Here is a 23018-nt window from a genome sequence, read left to right on the forward strand (position 1 = left end):
TCCAGGCTCTCCGGGATATCCGGGGACACCGGGTTCTCCAGGCACTCCAGGTTCGCCGGGTAGTCCAGGCTCTCCGGGACACCCAGGAACACCGGGTTCTCCAGGCTCTCCGGAATATCCGGGGACACCGGATTCTTCAGGCTCTCCGGGATATCCGGGGACACCGGGTTCTCCAGGCATTCCAGGTTCGTCGGGTAGTCCAGGCTCTCCGGGACACCCAGAGACACCGGGTTCTTCGAGCAGTCCAAACATTCCTGGATCTCCTGAAAATTCAGATTCACCGAATTCATCTGTTAATCAACCATCAACAGGTATGATAATCTAAAATATTATATATGTGTATACTATAGTTTCACTATTAGTATAAACAAAATCTTATTTTAGGTATTTGTACAGTAGAAGGCTTCTTCTCTGATCCACAAGATTGTCACAAGTTTTATCGATGTGTCGATAATGGCATGTCCTCTTTTATAAAATACGACTTTCAATGTGGTGCTGAAACTGTTTGGGATTCGTCCATTCAGAGTTGCAATTATGCTTATGCTGTACCGCATTGCAATCAGGCAAATGGTGCAATTACGGATAAACCTGACACATCGCTAAATGAAATAAATAGTACAATTGGACCAGATACAAGCAAATTACCATCGCAATCTTCTGAAAGCTCGACTTTCTTACCGACCTCTTCAAAACCAGAGATACAATCTTCGGCTCAACCTGATAGCACTACCGATAATCCCATTGCACCATCTCAGACGACGTCAACTTCTTATTTACCACCTAGTAGTACATACTCGTCGACAAAAGTTACCGAATCTGTTTCTTATGTTCCTCCTGCATCACAAACTACATCTGTATCTTATTTGCCACCCTCGACTACCAGCGAAATATCTGAATCTACACCCGAATCTATTTCATATTTGCCACCTGATATTAGTACAACTACTTTGCCAAGTTCCGCTTCGTCAGCTGCATCTTCATCTCAGAATGAAAAATACAAATGCACTAAAGAAGGTTTCTTTCCGGATCCTGATAAGTGCGAAAAATTCTATCGTTGCGTTCAAGATCAATCCGGATATCAAAAATACGAATTTAAGTGCAGTCCTGGCACAGCATGGGATCAATTAATACAAACGTGTAATTATATTGCTAAAGTAGCTTCATGTTCATCAGGTAGCAATGAAATCGATCAAGGCCATGATTCCAATACTCCTCCATCTGAACTTCCTGCCATGAGTAGTTCCACAACTGTTTCTAGTCAAACAATTACGACTACATCTCCAATTCCAATTTCTACCGATAGCACTACAACTGCCAGTACTCCAAATGAAACATCAGACAAAACAGAATCATCATCGACAACAAGTACTATCACAACCGTTAGTAGTGAAAATTCCGCTTCAGAAAAACCAGAAGAGATTCAAATGCCTGGTTCTAGTACAGAAAGTTCATCCGAATCCTCATCTGAAACTACTTCTGAATCAAATGAAGGATCATCTTCATCTACATCAGAGTCACATGCACCAGATTGTGCGATACAAAAGCCGAGCGACGCAATAGTATGCAATAACGAAGGATTTTATCCGCATCCAACTAAGTGCAATGAATTCTATCGCTGCGTCAATAATAGTAATGGTTTCAATGTATATCATTTTAACTGCCCACTAGGCACTATTTTTGATTCTAGCATCAATGTATGTAATTATCCTAAATCTGTTTATCCTGCAAAAGATTGTACGACTGGAAATACTTCAAGCAATGTAGAATCGACAACTCAATCCGGAACGCCTGAACAATCGACATCAGAGGGAACTACTACTGTAGCTGCACAGAGCGTAACTCAGCAAACAGAAGAAAGTACAACTACAACGACTGAGCTTGGTATGTCTACTTCAGAAGAAAGCGCTCCTACTTCTACAGAATCAACGACATCAAATATACCGGAGAGTAGCGAAAGTATGATAGAGTCTACGACTGAATCCACTATTGCCACTACAGAAACCCCTATCGATTCTAGCACTTCTGAACAAAGTAGCAAGGCTACAACAACTGAAGTTGCTGCTTCCACAGAATCTGGAACGTCTACGACCGAGTCTCAAGAACAGTCTACGGAATCCCAAGAACAATCGACAACCGAAGAATCGCAGGAACAATCAACAACAGAGTCAAAAGAACCATCTACTACAGAAACTCAAGAACAATCAACGACCGAATTACAGGAACAATCCACGACAGAATCTCAAGAACAAACAACGACTGAATCATCAGAATCGACAACAGCAGAACAAGGAGCACCTTGTTCTGTAGGCAATTTAACTGACGATCAAATAATTCTAGTTTGTCCCACTGGCTTCCGAAGGCATCCGAAACATTGTAATCTATTCTATCAATGTTCTTCCGAAGACAACATGGAAATAAAGATTCTCGTATTGAGTTGTCCCGAAAATACCATTTTTGATGAGAAAAAGATTCAATGTGTACCCGAAAGTGAAAGCAGTCAGCCATGCATGGGAACCAAAACAAGCGCCAGATTTTATAGAAGATTAGAAGATCATGCTTTATCACCTGTAAGTATTTTCAATAAGCAACTAAATAGACTTATAACAAAAATATTCATTGCAAAATGTTTTTTCAATTTTAGGTAAAAGTATCGTCAAATCAACTTTGTCCGCAAGAAGGACATTTTCCTTATCAACAAGGTTGCAGCAATACTTTTTACAAGTGTAAACGCGATGTCCGAAACAGTTTACAGGGATACCTCTATAAATGTCCCGAAAACTTTGTTTATTGGTCGGTCTCCAGAAGATGCGAACGTGTGACACGTCTCCCAATGTGTTCGCATTTGTCGTACAGAGACAAAATTGACTGGAATGATCGATGGCAAATACCGATCGAAGCTTTTAATCTTTCCGCCAGAATGTTCTTTTGATTACTTAATGATATTTCCTATATTCTACACTTTTAGTAAATACGAGTTGCAAATTTGTCATAATAATATCTATAGAAAACATATATTTTTTTAAATTAATTATCATTCTTGATGAAAATTTGGAGTAATTGAATATACAGGAAAAATTAGCAAAATTATAATATTAGCAAATTAATAATGGATTATTAAAAATAAATATGCTAGAGTAATTGCATACTTAAATGAATGATTAATACAATGTGTGTATGATGTGTTTGTTTATCTTTTTATAAGTTATAAAACATTCCTAAAATAATATTCTAATTAAACTTTTTGCTTCTAATGCAAAGAGTTATTTTTGCTAGTGCAAAAATATGTATGTATTATTAATTTCCAATAATTTACAATACTTTTACATTATTTAACAACATGGCTACGGAAGATCTCGATTAAAAATTTAATAATAGATCTTCAGCAGTCGTCTTGAATGAATTATTGTTAAACTGCCATTACGCAATTTTTAGTCAGTAATAGTTATGATAGTGAGTCTATTAATAATTATTGACAAATGTCAGTAACTTTACAATATGATGAATATGTGAATATGTGAATTGAGTACAAGAACAAATTTTCATTATAGAATTGGGGGATTATTTATTTTTGTTAACATATTATGTAATTCAGATTATTATTATTTCGTTATCACTAAATATCAAATGAAATAAAATATATATAAAAGAAAATATATTTGCAAAAATAAATAATTTCCAATTTTCATAGAATTATTATTCAGTATATTATTTTCAATTGCTAGTATTTGATACTGGGGATACTGGGGATGGTTGCGGGACTTGTATGCAATATTCTGATTGTAATTTTAACGCAATATGCTATTTTATATTTATTAATTGAATTTCATATCTCATAGAAAATATTCATAAAAGACACATCATTAAAAAATGTAGAATTTTGCTAAATGTGGCAGCTAGAGTTGTTTAGGATATACTGTGTAGAAATATTCATGCGCAATGTACACGCGTTTTGTATATATATCTTGACAAGTAATTTCTCGTAAGAAGTCAATGCTTTCTAATGCATTTATCAAGTATTTATAGTATATGAATAAATTAAGATCAATACTTGTTCACAATTCTGTGACGTTTGCATGTTTATATTTGATCTCTATAAATTTGTATTAATAAAAATAGTATGTGTGTGATAAGAATATCGATATTTTATTTTCCCGTCCTCTTACGTCAAAATACTTTTTAGTTTAAAATTTTGCTTAACATTTCTTCTAAATATACATTTATATATGTATTTCACCAATCACCATCAATGAGAATAAAAAAATATTCAATAATATTAAAATCACTTTTCTTTGTACATGAGTAAAAGTAATGAAAAATTAGAGTTCAAAAAATTTTACTCTATATTAATAATGTGTCTTCCCAGAAACTATCATGGCTAGAATAAGAAGTAATAAATAATCATTAATAATATATCGAGATAAAAAACAATTTTATGTAGACAGAAAATGATACTTATCCCAAGATTGCTTCGCCAGTGCCTGATCGATATCTCACCCAGATCTCCTCACAGGATACTCGCGAAAAACACTCGCGAATAATATATAGTATATAATATAATAGTTAATTAATTATTATTAATAAAAGTCTATCGCACAATACTACCCAGCAAATGAGAATGGATTAAAATGGATTGAAATTTTTTTCTATCCGAATACATATTTTAAAGCGAATATTTTTTTTGGATTTAATTGGATTCAATTAGATTCAATTGGATGCAATTGGATTGAAAAACTACATTTCCTATTCAAAATTTTGAATTAAATGATATTCACAATTGTATGTTGTATGCAGAAAAAGCTAATATTATTTTTAGAAAGGCATAGAGATATGCTCTATGCAATTCCTATAAATGAATAAAAATGCAATTGAAAAGCATTAATTTAAAATTCGTGAATGAATATTTTTGAAAATCTGAATCTATTTCAATTCTCATTTGCTGAATAGTTTTCCTCTTGGGAAATTATTTTTACACATAGAGTATGATTTTGTTCAAGTATCTAAAAATTTAGTTATTACACACATTAGATATTTACACACATTAGATATTTTTAAACACTTAGGAGAAACCATTCTTTTCGTGTATATCTTCAAAGTACCTGAGCCTTCCTATTTCGCCAAGATCATACTCGTCCGGGAGGAAAAATATCATCTGAAATATACAAAATTATTTATTACTATACAATCAATTCACTTGTAAAAATGAAAATGGTGATTACATTATGTCAGTTCATCACTATTGCGAAATAATTATTTAGAGCAGATAGAAAGAATATGTGTATATATAAATCTCTTATATTATTTATTGTTTTAATTTATCTGTAAAATATATATTATATATAATATTTGTAAAATATCAATCAAATGGATCACAGATTAATAAGAAAGAGAAACATTCTTTCTAATATCGGCTAATGTATTATCATTCCCGGTAAAATAATCGTAAAAAATTTAATTTTTATATGCAATATCACGAAAGATGTTTGAAACGAGAAATTTATTAAATTATTATTAATTACACAAAGAGCTGTATTATTTTTGTGCGAAAATATCGTCGCGTAAAATTTGTATAAGAATATTAAGTTGCATTTTTTGTAATTTGTATGCAATATCACATTTGATTGATTTTAAAGTAAATTATTGAAAATTATATTCAACCAAAAGAAAAATTTTATGTTAATAAATATTGTTTACATTTTGGACAAACTCTCTGCTAATTTTACCGATAGTGTGAAAATGGATACAGTTATGTAGTACCTATTTCGAAAAGGATACTGGCGGTAGTATACGGCGATTTCGACGAAAAAGACCAAGCTGGCGCCCTCTTTTCTTCTTTTTCCTTTCTATATCGTGGATTCAAAAAAAAAGGTACCTTCTCAAATTTTTCTCTGCTACGGCGCATTATGCAATAGCACTCTCTTAGCTTCGGCATGCGCGCCTCGACGATAAGTCCGGATCTACAATAGGTGTTTTAAACCTTAAACCTTAAAAAATTGACCAAGTCGAATGCGAAGAGATTAATTGATTGTGATTCGTCCATTCTTTATCGCTTAAGGCTTAAAAATCTATTATAGATCCAGGATAATGGAGGAGTATTCAACCAATAGATACATATATGTCCATATTCATAGTCAGATTTTATACTTTATCTTTAAATTTATCTTTAGATGCTCAGCAGCCAATGAAATAATTCGCAAAGTCTAAAGATAAATTTAAGGAAGCCTTAAATATAAAGCCTGAATACGAGTATTAATGCTCATTTCCACCAACGTAGATTAACTTTAATCTCGGTTCAAATTAGAAATCAGATTAGACATTGAAGATTAAAGTCGGGTTCATACCTTGATGGAAAAATAGAAAGCGGTAAAAGCGGAAGCCAATCAGAACTTGTGGACAGAACAGACAAGCGAAATGTATCGCCTACTACTGCGAGTTCTGATTGGCTTCCGCTTTTTCGTTAATGTGTGAACCTAGCCTGATTGAAGATTGAAAGATTGAAATTTAACCAATCAAAACAATAGAAGCTAAAATTCCTCTGTTCTCATTGGTAAAAATTTCAATCATCAATTTCAATCTTCAGTGTATATAGTCAGAGGTATATAGTCAATGTATATAGTCAGATCGATTATGGATTTTGAAAGAAGGTGAAAATTACAAAAGTGAACAAAGATTACTAGGTATTGATCAATTAAATTATGAATACTCTCACTATGAACTTGCTCACTTTTTCACTTCATTTGAAGATACAGGCTGTGGTCAGAGTCTCGTTATAAATGTTTTGAAGCGTTTGATGAACCAATTAGAAGAAAGAATTTTACAAATTGGCAATTAAATCGTTTCAATATCATGTTGACCATATCCACACAATCGACCCCCTGATTCCGGCCTTACTCTTCGTTTTTTTCTAATCTTTAGAACTAAAAAAAATCGAAGAGTAAGTTGAACCGAGATTAAAATTATTCTACATTAGTGGCATAAATCGGACAAAAAGTTAACCTGAGGATCGATTCTGTATCTTGAAACGAGGTTATTAGAATACTAATAATTTCATTAGTCAACATCTAGTAAATTTGCTCACTTTTGTAATTTTCACTTTGTTTGGAAATATAGAATCGATCCCTTGCTCGATTATCACGTCGGCAGTTAGCCAATTCAATACTGAACTTTCTGATTTTTGAAAAATGAATCTATATCCACTGAACTTTCGGAACAAGTCCAACATAAAATCCAACATAAAATATCAGTGAACAGTGATATGAAAATGGAAACTGTTAGTAAGTCTGTTAGTAAGTCTGTTCAAGCATTCCTACGGAAATTAAACAATTGGACAATGAATTATGAATTTAATCAACCACCTCCACCAAATATAAGATATAAATATATGACATCGACAAAAAGTACAGTGGCAAGGATAGCTATACAATTGTTAACTCAGCCAGCTTTTTATACACAAATAAATTGTCAGGTCTTTGTTATAAGATTCTATTTTTATACAACTTTAATTTTTGACTTAGTGGAAAAATGCATACATACTAGTCACTATGAATGGCTGCGGTCGGAACCAATCAGAACGTGGTATAAGAAAATAGCCGGTTTCGAACGTGACAGCAGCATTAATGTTGCGCGATTCACGGTTATTTACATTTCGTTAAGAATTGTTATGTCGACAATTTGAGTGAAGATTACTCTTGTTTTTATGGAAACAAAAAAATTTTATAAAAAATGATTTCAGTAATTATATTTTATAGGACATTATTAAATTAATTAAAATATCAAACTTTAATTTTATAGAGTAGAATTGTGTTTCTAACCTATTATCTAAAAATGTACTTCTATATCGCGAATAAATTTTTTAGGTGTGTGATACTCTGAGAATCCTTCATTTGCCTCCGCAACTTTCTGATGACCGACGCGATGCATTATTACAGAGATATGGTGCGACCAAGACCAAAACGATACGACCATCCAGCAAGTACACAATCACTTTTGCCAAATTCCTGTCCCAACAATTTGCAGCAGAAGCATTGCTGCGTCTGCATCAGTTAAATGTCAGAGGACAATATCTATCGGTTGAATATGCTAAGAAATCTATACCCACTGAACTTTCGGAGCAAGGCATTCAACATAAAATATTAGTGAACAGTGATATGAAAATGGAAACTGTTAGTAAGTCTGATGTTCAAGCATTCCTACGGAAATTAAACAATTGGACAATGAATTATGAATTTAGTCAACCACCTCCACCAAATATAAGATATAAATATATGACACCGACAAAAAGTACAGTGGCAAGGATAGCTATACAATTGTTAACTCAGCCAGCTTTTTATACACAGGTAAATTGTCTTTGTTACAAGATTCTATTTTTATACAACTTTAATTGGCATTATTGCAGCTGTACATGTATTTGTAGGTATTACACTTGATGAATAAGATGAATCTACCTCCTCCTTTTGAAGAATTGGAAATGGAATTTCCTATGCTTAGGGAAGTGTATAATATGGAGAAATACAAAGGTATCTAAAAACAGAAACTACAGTTGACAGTTAATGTAATGTTACAAATGCTTTAAATGAAAGCATTTTTTGATTGCTCAATTAGTAAAACTTATCTGATTGATTAATCAATGCTACAAAGCATTTATAACGAGACTTTAATCCAGAATAATGAACAATAATCAGAAAAAAATTAAATTCTTTCTGTTTAGATATATTCCCTGAGCGAGTGAATGAAGAGGGATCAGAGGAAGAAGAGTCCGAATTAGAATCAGATGGAGAAGGTAATACTCGACCTCTGGAAGTTATCCCTGTTAAAAGAAAAAGGCCACAATCTACAAAACGTATAAAAATTCCAAAGTTTGTGAACCCTGCTAAACATATTGTGATACCTTCATCAACGCAAAAAGTGCTCAAGCCAGAAGATATGTTCGAATCTATTCAACGCGGAGAAACTAAAAATCTCAAGATTGAGTTAAAAACTCTCGACAAATCATTGGAAACAACATATGGTAATCGAGATAGTACTGTAACCATAGATGGTGGATTTGGTTTAATATTCCCAGCTAATAAAACTATTGAAGATGCAAAAAACAGTGAAGAGAATGCAGAAATGCCAAAAAATAAATTTATAACTTCAGAGGAATTGGCGACTAATAAGATCTCTGCTAACGATCAGAGATTGCTTCCAGTGTTCAAAAATTATCACCCGGGCAAACCTTCCAATCGCCTCTACATAAAAAATCTTACAAAGCAAGTCGAAATGAAGGATCTACATTATATTTATGAAAGATATGTTATTGCAGGATTAAAAGATGCCGAAAATAAGTGAGTATTTTGCTAGTATTATTGTTGCTATTTACAATTTATGTTGTCTTATAATTTCTTGATTGACATCTGTATTCTAGATATGATGTACGTCTTATGCAAGAAGGCAGAATGAAAGGACAAGCGTTTATCACTTTACAAAATACTGTACAGGCAAAAATGGCTCTCGAAGAAACGAATGGATATATATTAAAAGATAAACCTATGGTTGTGCAATTTGCCAAAACTAGTAAAAGTTAATATATACTTCTTTAATCTAATCTTAACTTATTTCATATCGTAATTAAAATGTTAATTTAAAGATTTTGCTTAGAAAACAAATTGTAATAAACAATGCAAATGCCCTTGCATCAGACTTAAAGTAGTTCTATGTCAGTTTTATTCAACAATTAACAATACCTATTTTATTTCATTTGAGTAAGCATCCAACATCATTTAAAATGTAAACTTTGGTAACGACTTGTATTTAAAGAATAACAAATCTTGCGATTCTTTAAAAGTCTCCATTGCAATTTATCTAAGCTAATAAATGTTAGAGGAACGGGACGAAAATATAATTGAATCAGAATGTCGATTAATATTTGTTTAAAGCTTTTAAGTAGTCACCACAGCCACATTGAATCGTGACATCAGAAGCGAGAAATGATATGTTAATTTTTATTACATGCCATTTATAAATAAAGACAATTTGAATAAAACAAAATGATGAGATTGCTTTAAAACATTTGCACAAATGGACAAAAACTGTGTTTATCCCCCCCCCTCTCCCTCCCCCGACAGTCAGTAAATAATCGTAAGTGATAAAGGCACGTGTAAGTGAAAATAAGCTATGTATTGAATAAAAGCACTTCATGCCTTTCATCACTTTTTATGATTATTTATTGACTGTCAGGGGGGATAAGCATAGTTTTCATCCATTTTTACAAATATTTTTAAAGCAATCTCATCATTTTGTTTTATCCAAATTGTCTTTATTTATAAATGCTATGTAATAAAAATTAACGTGATTACGTCATTATCATAATCATTATAAGATCAAAATATTGTTGAACGTGCCATTTTATATAACAAAATAGTAGGACAAATAGTCGTTAAATAAATATTTAACTTTCTTTTTTTACTCAAATAGTAAGCTGGAGCCAGCTTGCTGCCTTTTTACCAATCAGTAAAAAAAAGCTAAATGTGTACGACTATTTGTACTGCTGTTTTGTTACGGTAGTACGACATAAATACTAATATTTCTATGGGTTAATACTACACTTCCTTTACTGGCAACACTGAATTAGGTCTGCCAAGAATAAAGTATCCAGCGTTTTCGATACCTCGGCGAATATTTCATCGACTGTGCCTTCTGCATTAATCTGAAAAGAAATAATTAGTTTATAATTTGTAGGATACACGGTTGAGAATAAATGAAAAAAGTATATTACATATCTGAACTTACTCTCACAACTTTGTCTTTGTAATATTCGATAAGCTCGTTGTTTTTTACATTAAATATCTCGATTCTTTTTTGTATTGTCTCCTCAGTATCATCTGCCCTGTGCTGCACAGCAGCACGTCCAAGGAGTCTCTCTTTCATAGTATCATTCGCTACATCGAAGAAGAGAATTAAGTCGACAGGGCAAACCTGTGCAGCAACGTAATGATAATTTAAAGCAGAAGAGATATATATAATAGTAAAGAAAAAAGGGCTAGCTTACCTTTTCCTCGAAGAGAATTCCCTGATCCTTCTCACGAGGATAGCCATCGATAAAAAAGCCAGTCTTTGTGGTTCCTTCCTCATGAGCTTTATCCATCTGTTCCTTTATGAGCTCCAGCACAATGTCCTAGCGGAACCACATGATCTTCACACTGAGAAAAACTGGGTTTGTCGCGTAAGATACGCAATATATATTTCTCTTTTTATTTTTTGTTTCATTCTTTCGGCGCATACACAATTTCGATTTTCAGTCTTATATTTTTAATAATCATATTTATATTTGTTTATTACAAAATTTATATTATTTATATAATTAAAAAATTAATGTAAATGCAAGTTAATTAGTTCTTAAATGATAAAACCAATTAATGGAAATTTGCATATTACATACCGTTGGCACAAATAGTCCCTTGGACATCAGATCCTGAAGTGTCGCACCTCTTTCGCTGCCACTAGCAACTTCTGCTCTCAGTAAATCACCACTGCTCAAGTGAAGAAATCCATATTTTTCAATCATACGGTCACATTGCGTTCCTTTGCCGCATCCCGGCCCACCAATTATCCAAATTGTTTTCATCTTCCCTGTATTTTCCTCTCTCCACAGCAAACACTAAACTAAAAATGGTGACTATTTAAGTTTCCTTGAAAATCCAAAGGAAAAAAAACTAGAAGATATATGCAATATATACAATTTCAATTAAAATTGTAGACTCGCTCAAATGTAATTTCAAATACTTTTTTAAATAATAACTTTACAGATTTTTCAATTTTATTTTTTCACATATAATATATATTATACATAAATGACTGATAAATTCATTTTTTTTATATTCATCATTATATGTTAAAAAAACCATTCAGCATTTGAATGATTTTATTGAACCCTATATACATACTTTCCTTTTTTATATTCATCGTTGTATGTTTTATATTTGTATTTTACTTGTTTAATTATTATTTGTTTAACTACATTCATTTACATTTAAAGAATTTTTTTAATTTCTTGTGCGTATTGAAAATTCAAAAGAGCTTTCGACATCCTAAACAATGTGAACCCCGAGTAAAATTTCAAACGCGTATCGATTTCTCACACGATTGTCCCCCACGAGACGCGCTTGCGCCTTCAGAAAAGCTCGTTGACATTTCCGGTATCTCATCACCTTGAACTTTCTCCAAATGTCTCACGGGCAAAGTATAAAAAAAGAAATCGCATGTTCTCTCGATTTATTTTTGGTGTTACCAAATAAAATGAACACATTGAATCACGAACTTTGTGAAAGCTATTCTCATAAGCTTGTTTTCTAATTTAAATGGAAAGAGGTTGGAGAACAGGTTAAATTACAAAAACTGATTTCGAACACTCGCAAGAAATATTCTGACACAAACGACGATAGTTTTAGCAATATCGGCCGATTTCGAATACGATTTAACTCACTTCTCGTCTCCGTTAGATTCTGGTTCGAGGAAGAGAAAATAAACTGGCAACGATCTTGAAGCTTCTCGGTAAACCCGTTCGCGTATCGATTGTCGGAGATGTAGAGTTCAATGTAGAAACGTATGAGCGCGATAGAAGAGCGCGGGAATGACTGAAGAGCATTCGGCTCGATCAAGTCGTTTTCCGAGATTACGTGATAATAGAGCTGCGTATTACACAATATCATAGAAGACAGACCTATACAAATATAGTAACGCTTAAAAATAAACCTGTGGCGAATGTATGAGGATCCCGTCTGTGTTACGAAAGCTATAACTTATATTCTAGATCGCAATTTACGTAACCGAAATATTAGAATGAGCCTTCGCGTTACATGATTCCTAGAATTATGCAAATGAAAATTGTCGTTATGTTAATTAATGCGATTCGAGCAAGGCGTGTGAAAAAAGTTAACACATATTTCTCGTGTAAGAGATTGTAAAATATAAATTACGAAAAAATCATTCGTTTAAGTACTTCACTTCCTGGGTGCGACTAATTGTGGGTGTTGTATATCATATCGATGCAAATATTACAACTTTTTAGACACAATCTCCACAATCTCCCACATAGCGTAATCGAACACTAGACAAGATCAGTTTTTGAGAGGATAATTGTCGAGTATCTATATTTCAAGGATATGAGCTGCTTCCTGAAAATGAGTCATTTCCTGAAATCGCGATGCAAATTGTGAGGCGGGCGAAAAATTATATAAAGTCTGTGTTCCAAAATTCACTGCTAGCGCTAAAAATCTATAGTTTACGTGTGTATTATATATTTTTAGCACTGGCAATAAGTTTTGGAACACAACCATACTTACGTCTGTTCCTTCGCACGTTAGCAAATATTTCAAAACAGATCACGTGATAGAAATTGATGAACATCAAGAGTCAATTTTGATCACGTGATTTATTTTGACACTGAAAGTGAATGTTGAGTGTCAGCTTGAAAAAATACCTTTTCATCTTTCATTTTAGTCAGAGTATATTCACTTTTAGTCAGAGTATATCTTGTATATTTTGAAATGAAGTGAAAATTACACAAATATGCAAATTTAATAGAAACATTTATGATTTCATTGGTCATTATCTTGTAAATTTATAATTTTGACTTCGCTTTAAGATACATAATTGACAAAATCAAGTTTTGGAACGCACCTTTGATTGGCTATCTGAGATGAAAATTGGACAAAACTATTAGTAGGTGGGGGGAGGAGCACTATCGCAATTTTATACGATGCTCTAACCTCTCGAGAACGCATGTTTTTTGCTTGACATCATCGTCATCCTGTCGGCAATCGCGAAGCATTAAAAAATTAATTGGCGAATAACGCGTATGATAAGAACTTTTGGTTGAAAGAAGAAAGATTCCAAGATGGTAAGCTTTAATGCGAGAAACGCGAAAGTGTCATTAATCGCTATTAACTTTATTCATGTCGATCTCATCTTCAACTGAAACTGACTTTCGAGACGCCTCATTATCTCGTGTCTCGCTTTTATATTTAATATTTGTTCTTCGCTTTTTATGATCACTCACTGCTTTAACGTCATGTTCTCTCATGGCAAGGAATACCTCACCAAAGAGATTATTCAGATATCTCGCAGCTTTTGCGACTCGTCGCAATCGTCATGTAGTCGGCTCTCTGGTCTGATTTTATAACCTTATATGGAAACTTATTTCACGCTGAATCCTCCCCAGAAGAATTTGAATAAAAAGCTAAAATTCGGAAAATAGGATGTCCTAAAGATACTTTTTTAAGAATTGTGTAAAAGATATAAGATGTTTTGACGTTATTTGAAGTTATTCTTGTTTATTGATTCCAACAATCTTATATATCCATTTCTTCCAGGCAAATTTAATTTTTAATTAATTTTATTCCTCATCTTTTCTCAATTCTTAAAACTAGAAAGAGAGAGAAAAAATAAGTTAAACCATGATTAAAGTTAATCTATATTGATAGAAATGGACATTAATGCATGATGTAGAATGTAGATCTTCGAATGATGAAGATTCTGATCTTATCGTTTTTTTTATCGTTCAATAACTTTGCTTCAATTACTTTACAATTTATCTTTAATAGGAAAATACACGAGGATATCTATGTACTTAAGTTGAAATGATGTAAATGTATCTATCATTGAATTTTTCTCTTATTGATTAAATAGCAACCTCAAATAATCCTACTGAAGGAAGGTACGGATACGTCTCAGGGAAAGCAACAAGTTATATCCAATATAAATGCATGCCAGATAGTCGTGGATGCCGTTAGGACCACTCTAGGTCCTCGCGGTATGGACAAGCTCATAGTCGATCAAAATGGAAAGGGTACTATATCCAATGATGGTGCTACCATCCTGAAATTATTAGACATCATTCATCCTGCTGCTAAGACTCTTGTGGATATTGCAAAATCACAAGACGCTGAGGTAACAATTATTTTGTATTTATTAATATTGCACTCTCTGAAAACAATGGCAATATTTAGGCCGACGTGTTTTTTTTATAACATGTCGACTTGGAATAACGCAATAAGAATAACGTTATACTGGCAAGAATTCAGAGAATATCAAATCTAGAACGTATAGACTGACAATTTCTTAAAGATTTGTGATTGTTTCACAAGCGTTCAAACAAAATAACTTTATGAAGATAAAATAGGGTCAATAAAGAAAAAAGAAATTATTGATTGAATTCTATTATTTAACAGGTTGGAGATGGTACAACCAGTGTAGTTTTGTTGGCAGGAGAGTTTTTGAAACAAATGAAACCATTTATAGAAGAGGGCGTACATTCACGTATAATAATCAAAGCTCTTCGTCGCGCGCTTCAAATAGCTAAAGATAAAATTAATGAACTAAGCGTCAAATTAGACAGACGCGACATGGACGAACAGATTGAGCTTCTGGAGACATGCGCAGCCACAGCTATGAATTCCAAGTTGATATATCAACAAAAGAATCATTTCAGCGAATTAGTTGTCAAGGCTGTCATGAAGCTAGATGAATTACTTCCTCTTAATATGATTGGTATTAAAAAGGTAGGCATACTTGATCTTATATTTTATGAAAGATTTTAATATGCTGGCGTAATTAATTTTTGAGTAACATATTTAGGTTTCTGGAGGTGCGCTGGAGGATTCGGAACTAATTGAAGGAGTGGCCTTCAAAAAGACCTTTTCATATGCTGGATTTGAAATGCAACCGAAAAAATATGAGCAATGCAAGATTGCATTACTGAACATTGAGCTGGAATTGAAGGCCGAACGGGACAATGCCGAAGTGCGTGTGGACAATGTGTCAGAGTATCAGAAAATTGTAGATGCGGAGTGGCAGATTCTCTATGATAAGCTCGATCAGATTCACAAGAGCGGTGCGAAAGTAGTATTGTCCTCGTTGCCGATCGGTGATGTCGCAACGCAATATTTTGCAGACAGGGACATGTTCTGTGCCGGTAGAGTACCTGACGAAGATCTCAAGAGAACGATGAAGGCATGCGGTGGTGCAATCTTAACAACGGTGCACGACATAAAGGACTCTGATCTTGGAAGTTGTCAAACTTTCGAGGAAAAGCAGATCGGTGGCGAAAGGTAAATTAAATGATATCCATCATTCAACAATATCGATCGATATAAGTCGATCTGACGTGATTTATAATTGTATCTTTAGATTCAACTTCTTCTATGAATGTTCGCGAGCGAAGACATGCACATTTATCCTGCGTGGAGGCGCGGATCAATTTCTAGAAGAGACGGAGAGATCCCTTCATGACGCGATCATGGTCGTTAGACGCTTGATAAAAAATGATGCAGTGGTTGCTGGTGGTGGTGCCATCGAAATGGAACTCTCCAAGACTTTACGCGATTATTCGCGTACTATTGCTGGAAAAGAGCAACTTTTGATAGGAGCAATAGCGAGAGCTCTCGAAGTTATTCCGAGGTATGTTTACTTTAAGGTAACATTCAATACGTTATCCTTAAGACAGAAATTTCACTTTTTAGAGAGAGATTCATTTAAAAAATTTTTAAGTATATATTATGTTTTTATTCTTTAAATTTTAAATCCTTTAAGGACAGCGCCATTTATTTACTCTGTTACCTTCGGAATTTTTTTTTTTCACAATGAAAAAAGTATCTAAAATGGAAATAAAAATTTTTCACTATAAACTTTTTATATAATACAACTTTTATATAATATTATAGAGGAGCAAAAATTGAAAAATTTTTCACTTGATAGACGACTGCTCGTTTAGTGCTTCAAATATATTGTATATTGTATATACATAAATGTTTACAAGATGTAGTAATTAATGAAACGTATCGGTTTCAGGCAATTATGCGATAACGCTGGATTTGACGCGACGAATATCTTGAATAAATTGCGCCAGAAGCATCATAAAGGTTTGCAGTGGTACGGCGTTGATATAAATTCAGAGAATATCACGGATAACATGCAGTACTTCGTCTGGGAACCGGCAATAGTGAAGATCAACGCATTGACTGCCGCTACGGAAGCCGCCTGTCTCATCCTTTCTGTCGATGAAACTATCAGGAATCCTAAGAGCAGCCAAGATGGCCCGCAACCTCCAATGGGACGTGGCATGGGCAGACCGATGTAATCTGTCTGTCCACTTAATTTCATCAAAACTAGAGATTCTATAACATAGTCTGATCACGAGCGATTTTGTCAAAATCCTCCGAGACAGAAAAGTACTCTCTAAAACTTTTAGAGTGAATATCACTCTTTCAAGATTGGCTCAATTTTCACTCTTTAGAGTGAAATTCCAGTCCAAAGAATAGTAGAGAGTAGATATCATTTCTTCTTATATGTATGTATTGTACTATTTCACTCTAACTTATACTGTTTCACTCTATGACTTTAATTATGATTATAGAGTGAGATAGTATATATATATAAAGAAGAAATTATATATATCTTTCTTTCATATAGTTTTGACAAAATTGCTTGTGATCAAATTAGAATATTGGGTCTCTAATCAAGACTAACTATAAGAGAACTATGTAATGTGAAATGAAAGCATAGTTTATAAATGCGAGCATTATGTCGCATCTTTGCAGCCTTTTCTCTCGTCATCTTTTGTACATGCTAATATTTATAACGAATCACAATGAATTGACAGATTAATTTTCTGTTTAAAATAAAATCTTATTGTTCCTTAGATATGCAAAAGCACCTGTATTCACGAAAGTTTGCATAAATGTTAAGTGTCCTTAATTTTTTCCATCTATATTTACATCTTCTTACCAAATCATCGAAATTCTTAAATTCTCCATCCCATTTTTCTTTCAAATGATCGAAATTTTTAAGCGGATTTTCGTACAATCGATTCGATTTCTAAAATTTCTACAGGATGTTCCAAAATTCGCGCATTTAGAGTGCAGGACATGATACTTATTTGTGCTAAAACAACAATTTTCCTTTTGCAAAATTGCATCTAACAAGTAGTTTTTGTAGAAGAATAGGTGAAGTTACACGAATAAAGGCAAAAATTATTTAATTGAATGTAATTTTACCGAAAACAGTCGTTTGTTTTAGCACAAAAAAACAACTTTTCCCTTTAGTAAAATTGCGCCCGATAAGTTTTTGCGGAAGAGCAGGTTGAAGTTAACAAATAAATGCAATTATCGGATTATCACAATTTTGCTAAAGGAAAAAATTGTTTTAGCATAAAGTGTTATGTTCTGTACTCCGAAAGCGCGAATTTTGAGACATCTTGCTATGTAGCTATTTAATTGTTGCATGAAGTTTAATATTATTAAAAGAAAATAATTCGATTTGAATGATAAATATTCTCATTTCTTCAATTTTTTAATCTGTCATTCCTAGAATCGTTTGTAGAGGCGCTAATTACTTCTTCTGGACAAGATGGCCACTACTCCTTCGATGAAGTAAATTCGGCTCTTGAGATTCAAATATCGCGGACTGTTGCAAAACAAATTAAAAGAAGAATGTATAATTCTACAGAAGATCTCAAAGAATACTGCAAATTAAGTTTATTTTTCCGTATATAGATTCGCTTATAAATTCTTTGAGCATTAGATTTTCTGAAGAAAATACAAATGTTTTCAACTATTTTCATTTATATCCTTCCACATTCAAAACTCGTGAGCAACGTAATCAGTTGTTGAAGATTGATAAGAGTAGTGACTTATTTAATGAAGGTATTGTATGGCACAAAATAAAAAGGACACTGATATCTACACTGGACGACATATTTACTGCTGCTAAATTTGTATTCAAAATTCAAGCTGTGCTTAAATCGCTATCATTGCCTGTCGCGGCAGTAACAATAGAAAGATCATTCAGCATGGCGAATTTATGGCGAATTAAGGCATGGTTGCGTTCAACAATGTCTGAATCCAGACATTACAATTAGTGGCCTTAGCATACTAAGTATAAAACTAAAACAGAAGTTTTTGAAACAGTTATAAAAAATTAAATTTTTTTATGAAAGTGCCTTTTTAAGAATCAAAGGAGTATGTAAGCCTAGATGTATTACATAAAAATTTTTCTCAGAATTTTTCATATAATTTTTAAGATAAATTTCTATATAATTTTTCAGAATTTCTATATAATTTTATAACTCACATTTTTTATATATGTTAATTATAAAATATTGTAAGATTTCTAAAATTTTTTATAAGTTTAATTTCTGATGAAATATTATAAATCTAAAAAATTAAGGAATGAGAAATTTCAGAATATTTCAAAATTCACTTGTACGAAAAATTCTGAGAAAAGATATAAATTTTCCGAATATTTCTGAGTATTTCTGAAAAATGTTTCAATTCGAATAAAAATTATGAGAAAAATTTTCACCAGAATTCTTTATTAAATTATGAAATATATAGCTATATAAATAAAATTATGAAATATTGCCATACCACTAACCGATCGAGTTCGAAATGAATGGAAGGGAGAGGGAGGGGACATCGAACTCCTGCTTTGACCAGCTTTCACTACGATCCGTTTGGTGGCCTTGTCTAGTTCTGTCGACCGTCGGCGTTCTGTCCACGCGTCTTTGGCCTCATCAACATTGTGATCAAATCGTGCTACAATTATAATTAATACTCTATAGCGAGGTCAATGCCAGTTACGGCGACAAGAGTGATGGAACAAGCAGTGACGATTATAGATGACAACGCGATGGCCACAATCTCGTAGTCACAGGTGTAAATACGAGATTCCTTTTTTCTCTCCCCTCCAGCTCATCTTCTTCTATCGTTCAGCCGGTGCGCGTCCGACGTCCGTTCACCGTGAGACGCCGTGTGAGACATGTCACATCCTCCAAGACCACGATAACGATGGCATCGCTCGACGGGATTAAATCACGTTTCACACATGCCGGTGACGAGACCGAATGGATCCCATTATCGCTGACATTGGTAGAGTATCCGCAAGGTCAGTACGAAAGCACGGCGTTTCTTATTGTCAGTATCCCGAGTTTTCATCTCTTTACTTCGTTACCGATTGTTTTACACACTGCCATGATCATGTAGATAAAACTTAGCCAGGCGCATTTATTCATCATAATATTTAATTATATGCCAATGTTTATAGAATTTATAGAAATTCTTGTTATGTATTGAAATACTGAAGAATTTGTGAAATCGTTTTGGATAAAAAGTTGTCAACATATTCTTATTCAAAATATAAATAATAAGGAGCATACAGCTGTAATGCAAGATATCTTAATGCAAGATCTTAAGGGAAAATCATATATTAAAAAATTTTTAATATGATAAAGTAGATATTTCAAGTCAGGTCAAGTCTTGATCATTATCAGTACAATAAAATATAAAACGATGTGTGTGTTTAGAAACATTAAAAAGAATATTAACAATTATTCGCTAGTCCAGAATTAATGATGACAAATTTACATTTGCTTATGAAACGAATTGACAATATTTTAAGTTCAGAATTGAAGATGACAAATTTCGCTTATGAAACGAAATTTTATTGCGATATAGATTCCTTGTTACTTGAAACTTTGTGAGACTTCGTGTGAAAAATATAATAATTGTTAATATTCTTTTTAATGTTTGTAACATTGTTTTATATTTTTTGAAATGTCTACTTTATTATATTAAAAATTTTTTAATATATGATGACTTTCACTTAATCTTGCATTGTAGCTCCTTATTATTTATATTTTGTATCTTTAAGCCACCTTTAAAAAGTTTTTCAAAAATATGCTTATCAAACTATTTAATTTATACTACTAAGCTTTGGATATTCAATCTTTTGATGAAATTTAAGAAAAGACTGTGTATTTGAAATTATAAAAAAATATCTGTTTTTGACAATAATGTACGTTCATAAATTTTCAGGGGATATCTTTGGACAGTTTTTGGCTGTAATAAGTTTGATGCCCTTTGCCATTATAACTGGCATCATTACATTGATACTTTTTAGGAGGGATTTACATACTGTAAGTTAATTGTAATAATACATATAAATCAATTGTAATAACTCATATAGATTTAATTTATGACTCGCAAATGTAACTTTTTATTTAATTATAGATTGTACTTTTTATCGGAGTCAGTATCAATGAATGTATAAATTATGTATTAAAACACACGATTCGTCAAGCAAGGCCGATGAAGAGAGATAGCTTGTACGCCGAATATGGCATGCCGTCTACACATGCACAATTTATGTGGTTTTTTGCTGCATACGCAACACTTTTTATATACTTTAGGTAATGAAACATCACAAATAATTTCACATATCACTCGCTCTTGTTAACTCACTCATATGTTACTTTTCTTCCAGGTTAAATTACAACTGTACGGTAACTGAGAGAGTTTGGCGGACAATAGTAGCGATAGGATGCATCGTCACAGCTTTATTGGTAACTTACAGCAGAGTGTATCTGTTGTACCACTCCAACACCCAAGTAATTTGGGGTACATTAATTGGAATTATACTGGGATTAGCGTGGTTCATAATCATGCACATGATCCTGACACCGTTTTTTCCTATAGTAGTTTCGTGGTAAGTATCGGAAAATGGCGTAATAGCGATAATGGTTGCATTCAGCAGAGAAAAGTTTTGCAACTGTTCTAAAATTCTTTAGTATGATATTGGCCTTGTCCATAGTTCCTCATTAGATCTAAATGTATAAATCAATAATATTAAAGAGTTTTACAACAGTTACAAAGCTGCTTTCTCTGATGACTACTGCTTAATAATATCATTCATATTATTCTAATCTTTGTTATTCTTCTATTCTTCAGGCGAATATCAGAGTTTTTATTGCTGCGTGATACAACGCTGATCCCTAATGTCTTGTGGTTCGAGTACACAAATATTCGTACGGAAGCTCGGGCACGAGCGCGAAAGTTATCGGCAATTGGGAGATCGCATTGACAACCAATGATAGTATCGGCTAGTAAGCCGATAGCATATAATAATGCCTTGATAACGAACGACTCAAAACATTAAATTAACATTCCTACAATTGATTGCGTTAGAGGATTAATGCAAACACGTTTGAAATATTCAATCCTCTTATCAGAGACAATTTAAGTTTCACAAATTCCAATATAAACGTGGAACCGATTATGAAATGATCGTCATAGCAATGTGATGCATCATCATTCAATATTGTCGTTATTATGATAATTATTGTCTATTACTAATATTAATACGATAATATTAAGCTGTTTTTAAAACGAGAAATAATTGGAGTACGGCGCCGTCAAAGCTGTGGCGCAAGTGCGTATTAATTTGCGATTGCTGGAAGGATATTGCTGGGAAGGAAAAATAAGAAAAAATAAATAATACGATCGTCACGCGTGTTGTAATAGATTGCTGGCATGGTCGAGATTATTAAAGTCATCAAATGCGTTTGCACGTTCAAGCACGATTGTATTATATTCTTTTTAAGGTCTCGCAAATTGTTCTAAGGTACCGTTTTGTACCAACTCCCAAGAGGCATGTATCGCCTGTATGCTAGATTCTTTCTCCATGTGTTCTTAATAATTAAGTAAGGAACGAAATAATGTGTGAGATGTATGCAATGTTTAGTTAAATAAAACTAGAGATTCGGAAACAATCAAGAGGAAGCAACTACGAGAAGAAGTATCGATTCTTTCAATAAATCTGTTTCTGAATGAGCATGCAAGTGTTTCATCAGTGTATTATTATATGATGTTTCGCAGCAATTCATTCCAGCATATTTACGAAAATTGAAATATTCATTCGATACATATTCATTGTACTTGTACATTGTACAAGATATACATTTTTTTTTAGAAATGTAAGAGGAAGATCAGACTGGAGTACAACGGAGCATTATAAAAATTGTTGAGTTAATAGAATTGATTGTATTAGACATAAAATTGTAATACAACGTTGTCTGACATGTTTGTATTCCAGGCGCGAATCTTGTTCATTGAATCATCATTTATGAGATTACTGCCTGAGGATCATCATATCAGTCTTTTTCTATTTTTTTTTTCCAGAGTTAATGGTAATGTTTTAAAAAATTTTAATTT

At 33.0% G+C, this 23018-nt stretch overlaps 5 protein-coding genes across 5 annotated transcripts in view; 4 read left to right on the forward strand and 1 right to left on the reverse strand.

Moving 5' to 3' along the window:
- LOC105624305 (flocculation protein FLO11-like) overlaps nucleotides 1–2929 on the forward strand; it is a 6067-nt gene extending 3138 nt beyond the window's left edge. The window contains exons 3-5 of the mRNA XM_012205665.1: nucleotides 6–311; nucleotides 385–2567; nucleotides 2642–2929. Coding sequence (XP_012061055.1) covers nucleotides 6–311; nucleotides 385–2567; nucleotides 2642–2929 — 2777 coding nt within the window. The remainder of the gene's footprint in view (nucleotides 1–5; nucleotides 312–384; nucleotides 2568–2641) is intronic.
- A 4329-nt stretch (nucleotides 2930–7258) lies between these two features.
- LOC105624306 (RNA-binding protein 40) lies at nucleotides 7259–9684 on the forward strand. Its single transcript, XM_012205666.1, has 6 exons — nucleotides 7259–7394; nucleotides 7512–7630; nucleotides 7854–8333; nucleotides 8411–8513; nucleotides 8705–9320; nucleotides 9401–9684. The coding sequence occupies exons 1-6, from the start codon at nucleotides 7259–7261 to the stop codon at nucleotides 9558–9560; spliced, it is 1614 nt and encodes a 537-aa protein (XP_012061056.1). The 3' UTR covers nucleotides 9561–9684.
- Nucleotides 9685–10585: 901 nt separating this feature from the next.
- LOC105624251 (adenylate kinase isoenzyme 1) lies at nucleotides 10586–11599 on the reverse strand. The gene is made up of 4 exons (XM_012205609.1): nucleotides 11414–11599; nucleotides 11024–11149; nucleotides 10765–10950; nucleotides 10586–10681 (listed from the first exon to the last, which is right to left on the reverse strand). The coding sequence occupies exons 1-4, from the start codon at nucleotides 11597–11599 to the stop codon at nucleotides 10586–10588; spliced, it is 594 nt and encodes a 197-aa protein (XP_012060999.1).
- A 2455-nt stretch (nucleotides 11600–14054) lies between these two features.
- Nucleotides 14055–17110, forward strand: LOC105624307 (T-complex protein 1 subunit eta). Its single transcript, XM_012205667.1, has 6 exons — nucleotides 14055–14141; nucleotides 14662–14922; nucleotides 15204–15533; nucleotides 15610–16082; nucleotides 16162–16431; nucleotides 16822–17110. Exons 1-6 carry the CDS (start codon nucleotides 14055–14057, stop codon nucleotides 17108–17110), a joined length of 1710 nt encoding a protein of 569 aa, XP_012061057.1.
- Nucleotides 17111–19817: 2707 nt separating this feature from the next.
- Nucleotides 19818–21888, forward strand: LOC105624252 (dolichyldiphosphatase 1-like). The gene is made up of 5 exons (XM_012205610.1): nucleotides 19818–19914; nucleotides 20844–20944; nucleotides 21039–21217; nucleotides 21292–21513; nucleotides 21756–21888. Exons 1-5 carry the CDS (start codon nucleotides 19818–19820, stop codon nucleotides 21886–21888), a joined length of 732 nt encoding a protein of 243 aa, XP_012061000.1.
- Nucleotides 21889–23018: the final 1130 nt, after the last annotated feature.

The sequence above is a fragment of the Atta cephalotes genome, assembly GCF_000143395.1.
Source record: "Atta cephalotes unplaced genomic scaffold scaffold00075, whole genome shotgun sequence".
Lineage (NCBI taxonomy): Eukaryota > Metazoa > Arthropoda > Insecta > Hymenoptera > Formicidae > Atta > Atta cephalotes.

Coding starts and splice junctions, on each gene's coding strand:
- LOC105624306 (XM_012205666.1), top strand. CDS start 7,259: ATGGAAACTGTTAGTAAGTCTGTTAGTAAGTCTGTTCAAGCATTCCTA. Junction 8,514..8,704: donor TAATATGGAGAAATACAAAG/GTATCTAAAAAC, acceptor CTTTCTGTTTAG/ATATATTCCCTGAGCGAGTG. Junction 9,321..9,400: donor TTAAAAGATGCCGAAAATAA/GTGAGTATTTTG, acceptor TCTGTATTCTAG/ATATGATGTACGTCTTATGC.
- LOC105624251 (XM_012205609.1), bottom strand. CDS start 11,599: ATGAAAACAATTTGGATAATTGGTGGGCCGGGATGCGGCAAAGGAACG. Junction 11,150..11,413: donor AGGGACTATTTGTGCCAACG/GTATGTAATATG, acceptor TGGTTCCGCTAG/GACATTGTGCTGGAGCTCAT. Junction 10,682..10,764: donor ACAAAGACAAAGTTGTGAGA/GTAAGTTCAGAT, acceptor ATTTCTTTTCAG/ATTAATGCAGAAGGCACAGT.
- LOC105624307 (XM_012205667.1), top strand. CDS start 14,055: ATGGCAAGGAATACCTCACCAAAGAGATTATTCAGATATCTCGCAGCT. Junction 14,923..15,203: donor CAAAATCACAAGACGCTGAG/GTAACAATTATT, acceptor ATTATTTAACAG/GTTGGAGATGGTACAACCAG. Junction 16,432..16,821: donor GCTCTCGAAGTTATTCCGAG/GTATGTTTACTT, acceptor TATCGGTTTCAG/GCAATTATGCGATAACGCTG.
- LOC105624252 (XM_012205610.1), top strand. CDS start 19,818: ATGGCATCGCTCGACGGGATTAAATCACGTTTCACACATGCCGGTGAC. Junction 19,915..20,843: donor ATTGGTAGAGTATCCGCAAG/GTCAGTACGAAA, acceptor ATAAATTTTCAG/GGGATATCTTTGGACAGTTT. Junction 20,945..21,038: donor TTAGGAGGGATTTACATACT/GTAAGTTAATTG, acceptor ATTTAATTATAG/ATTGTACTTTTTATCGGAGT.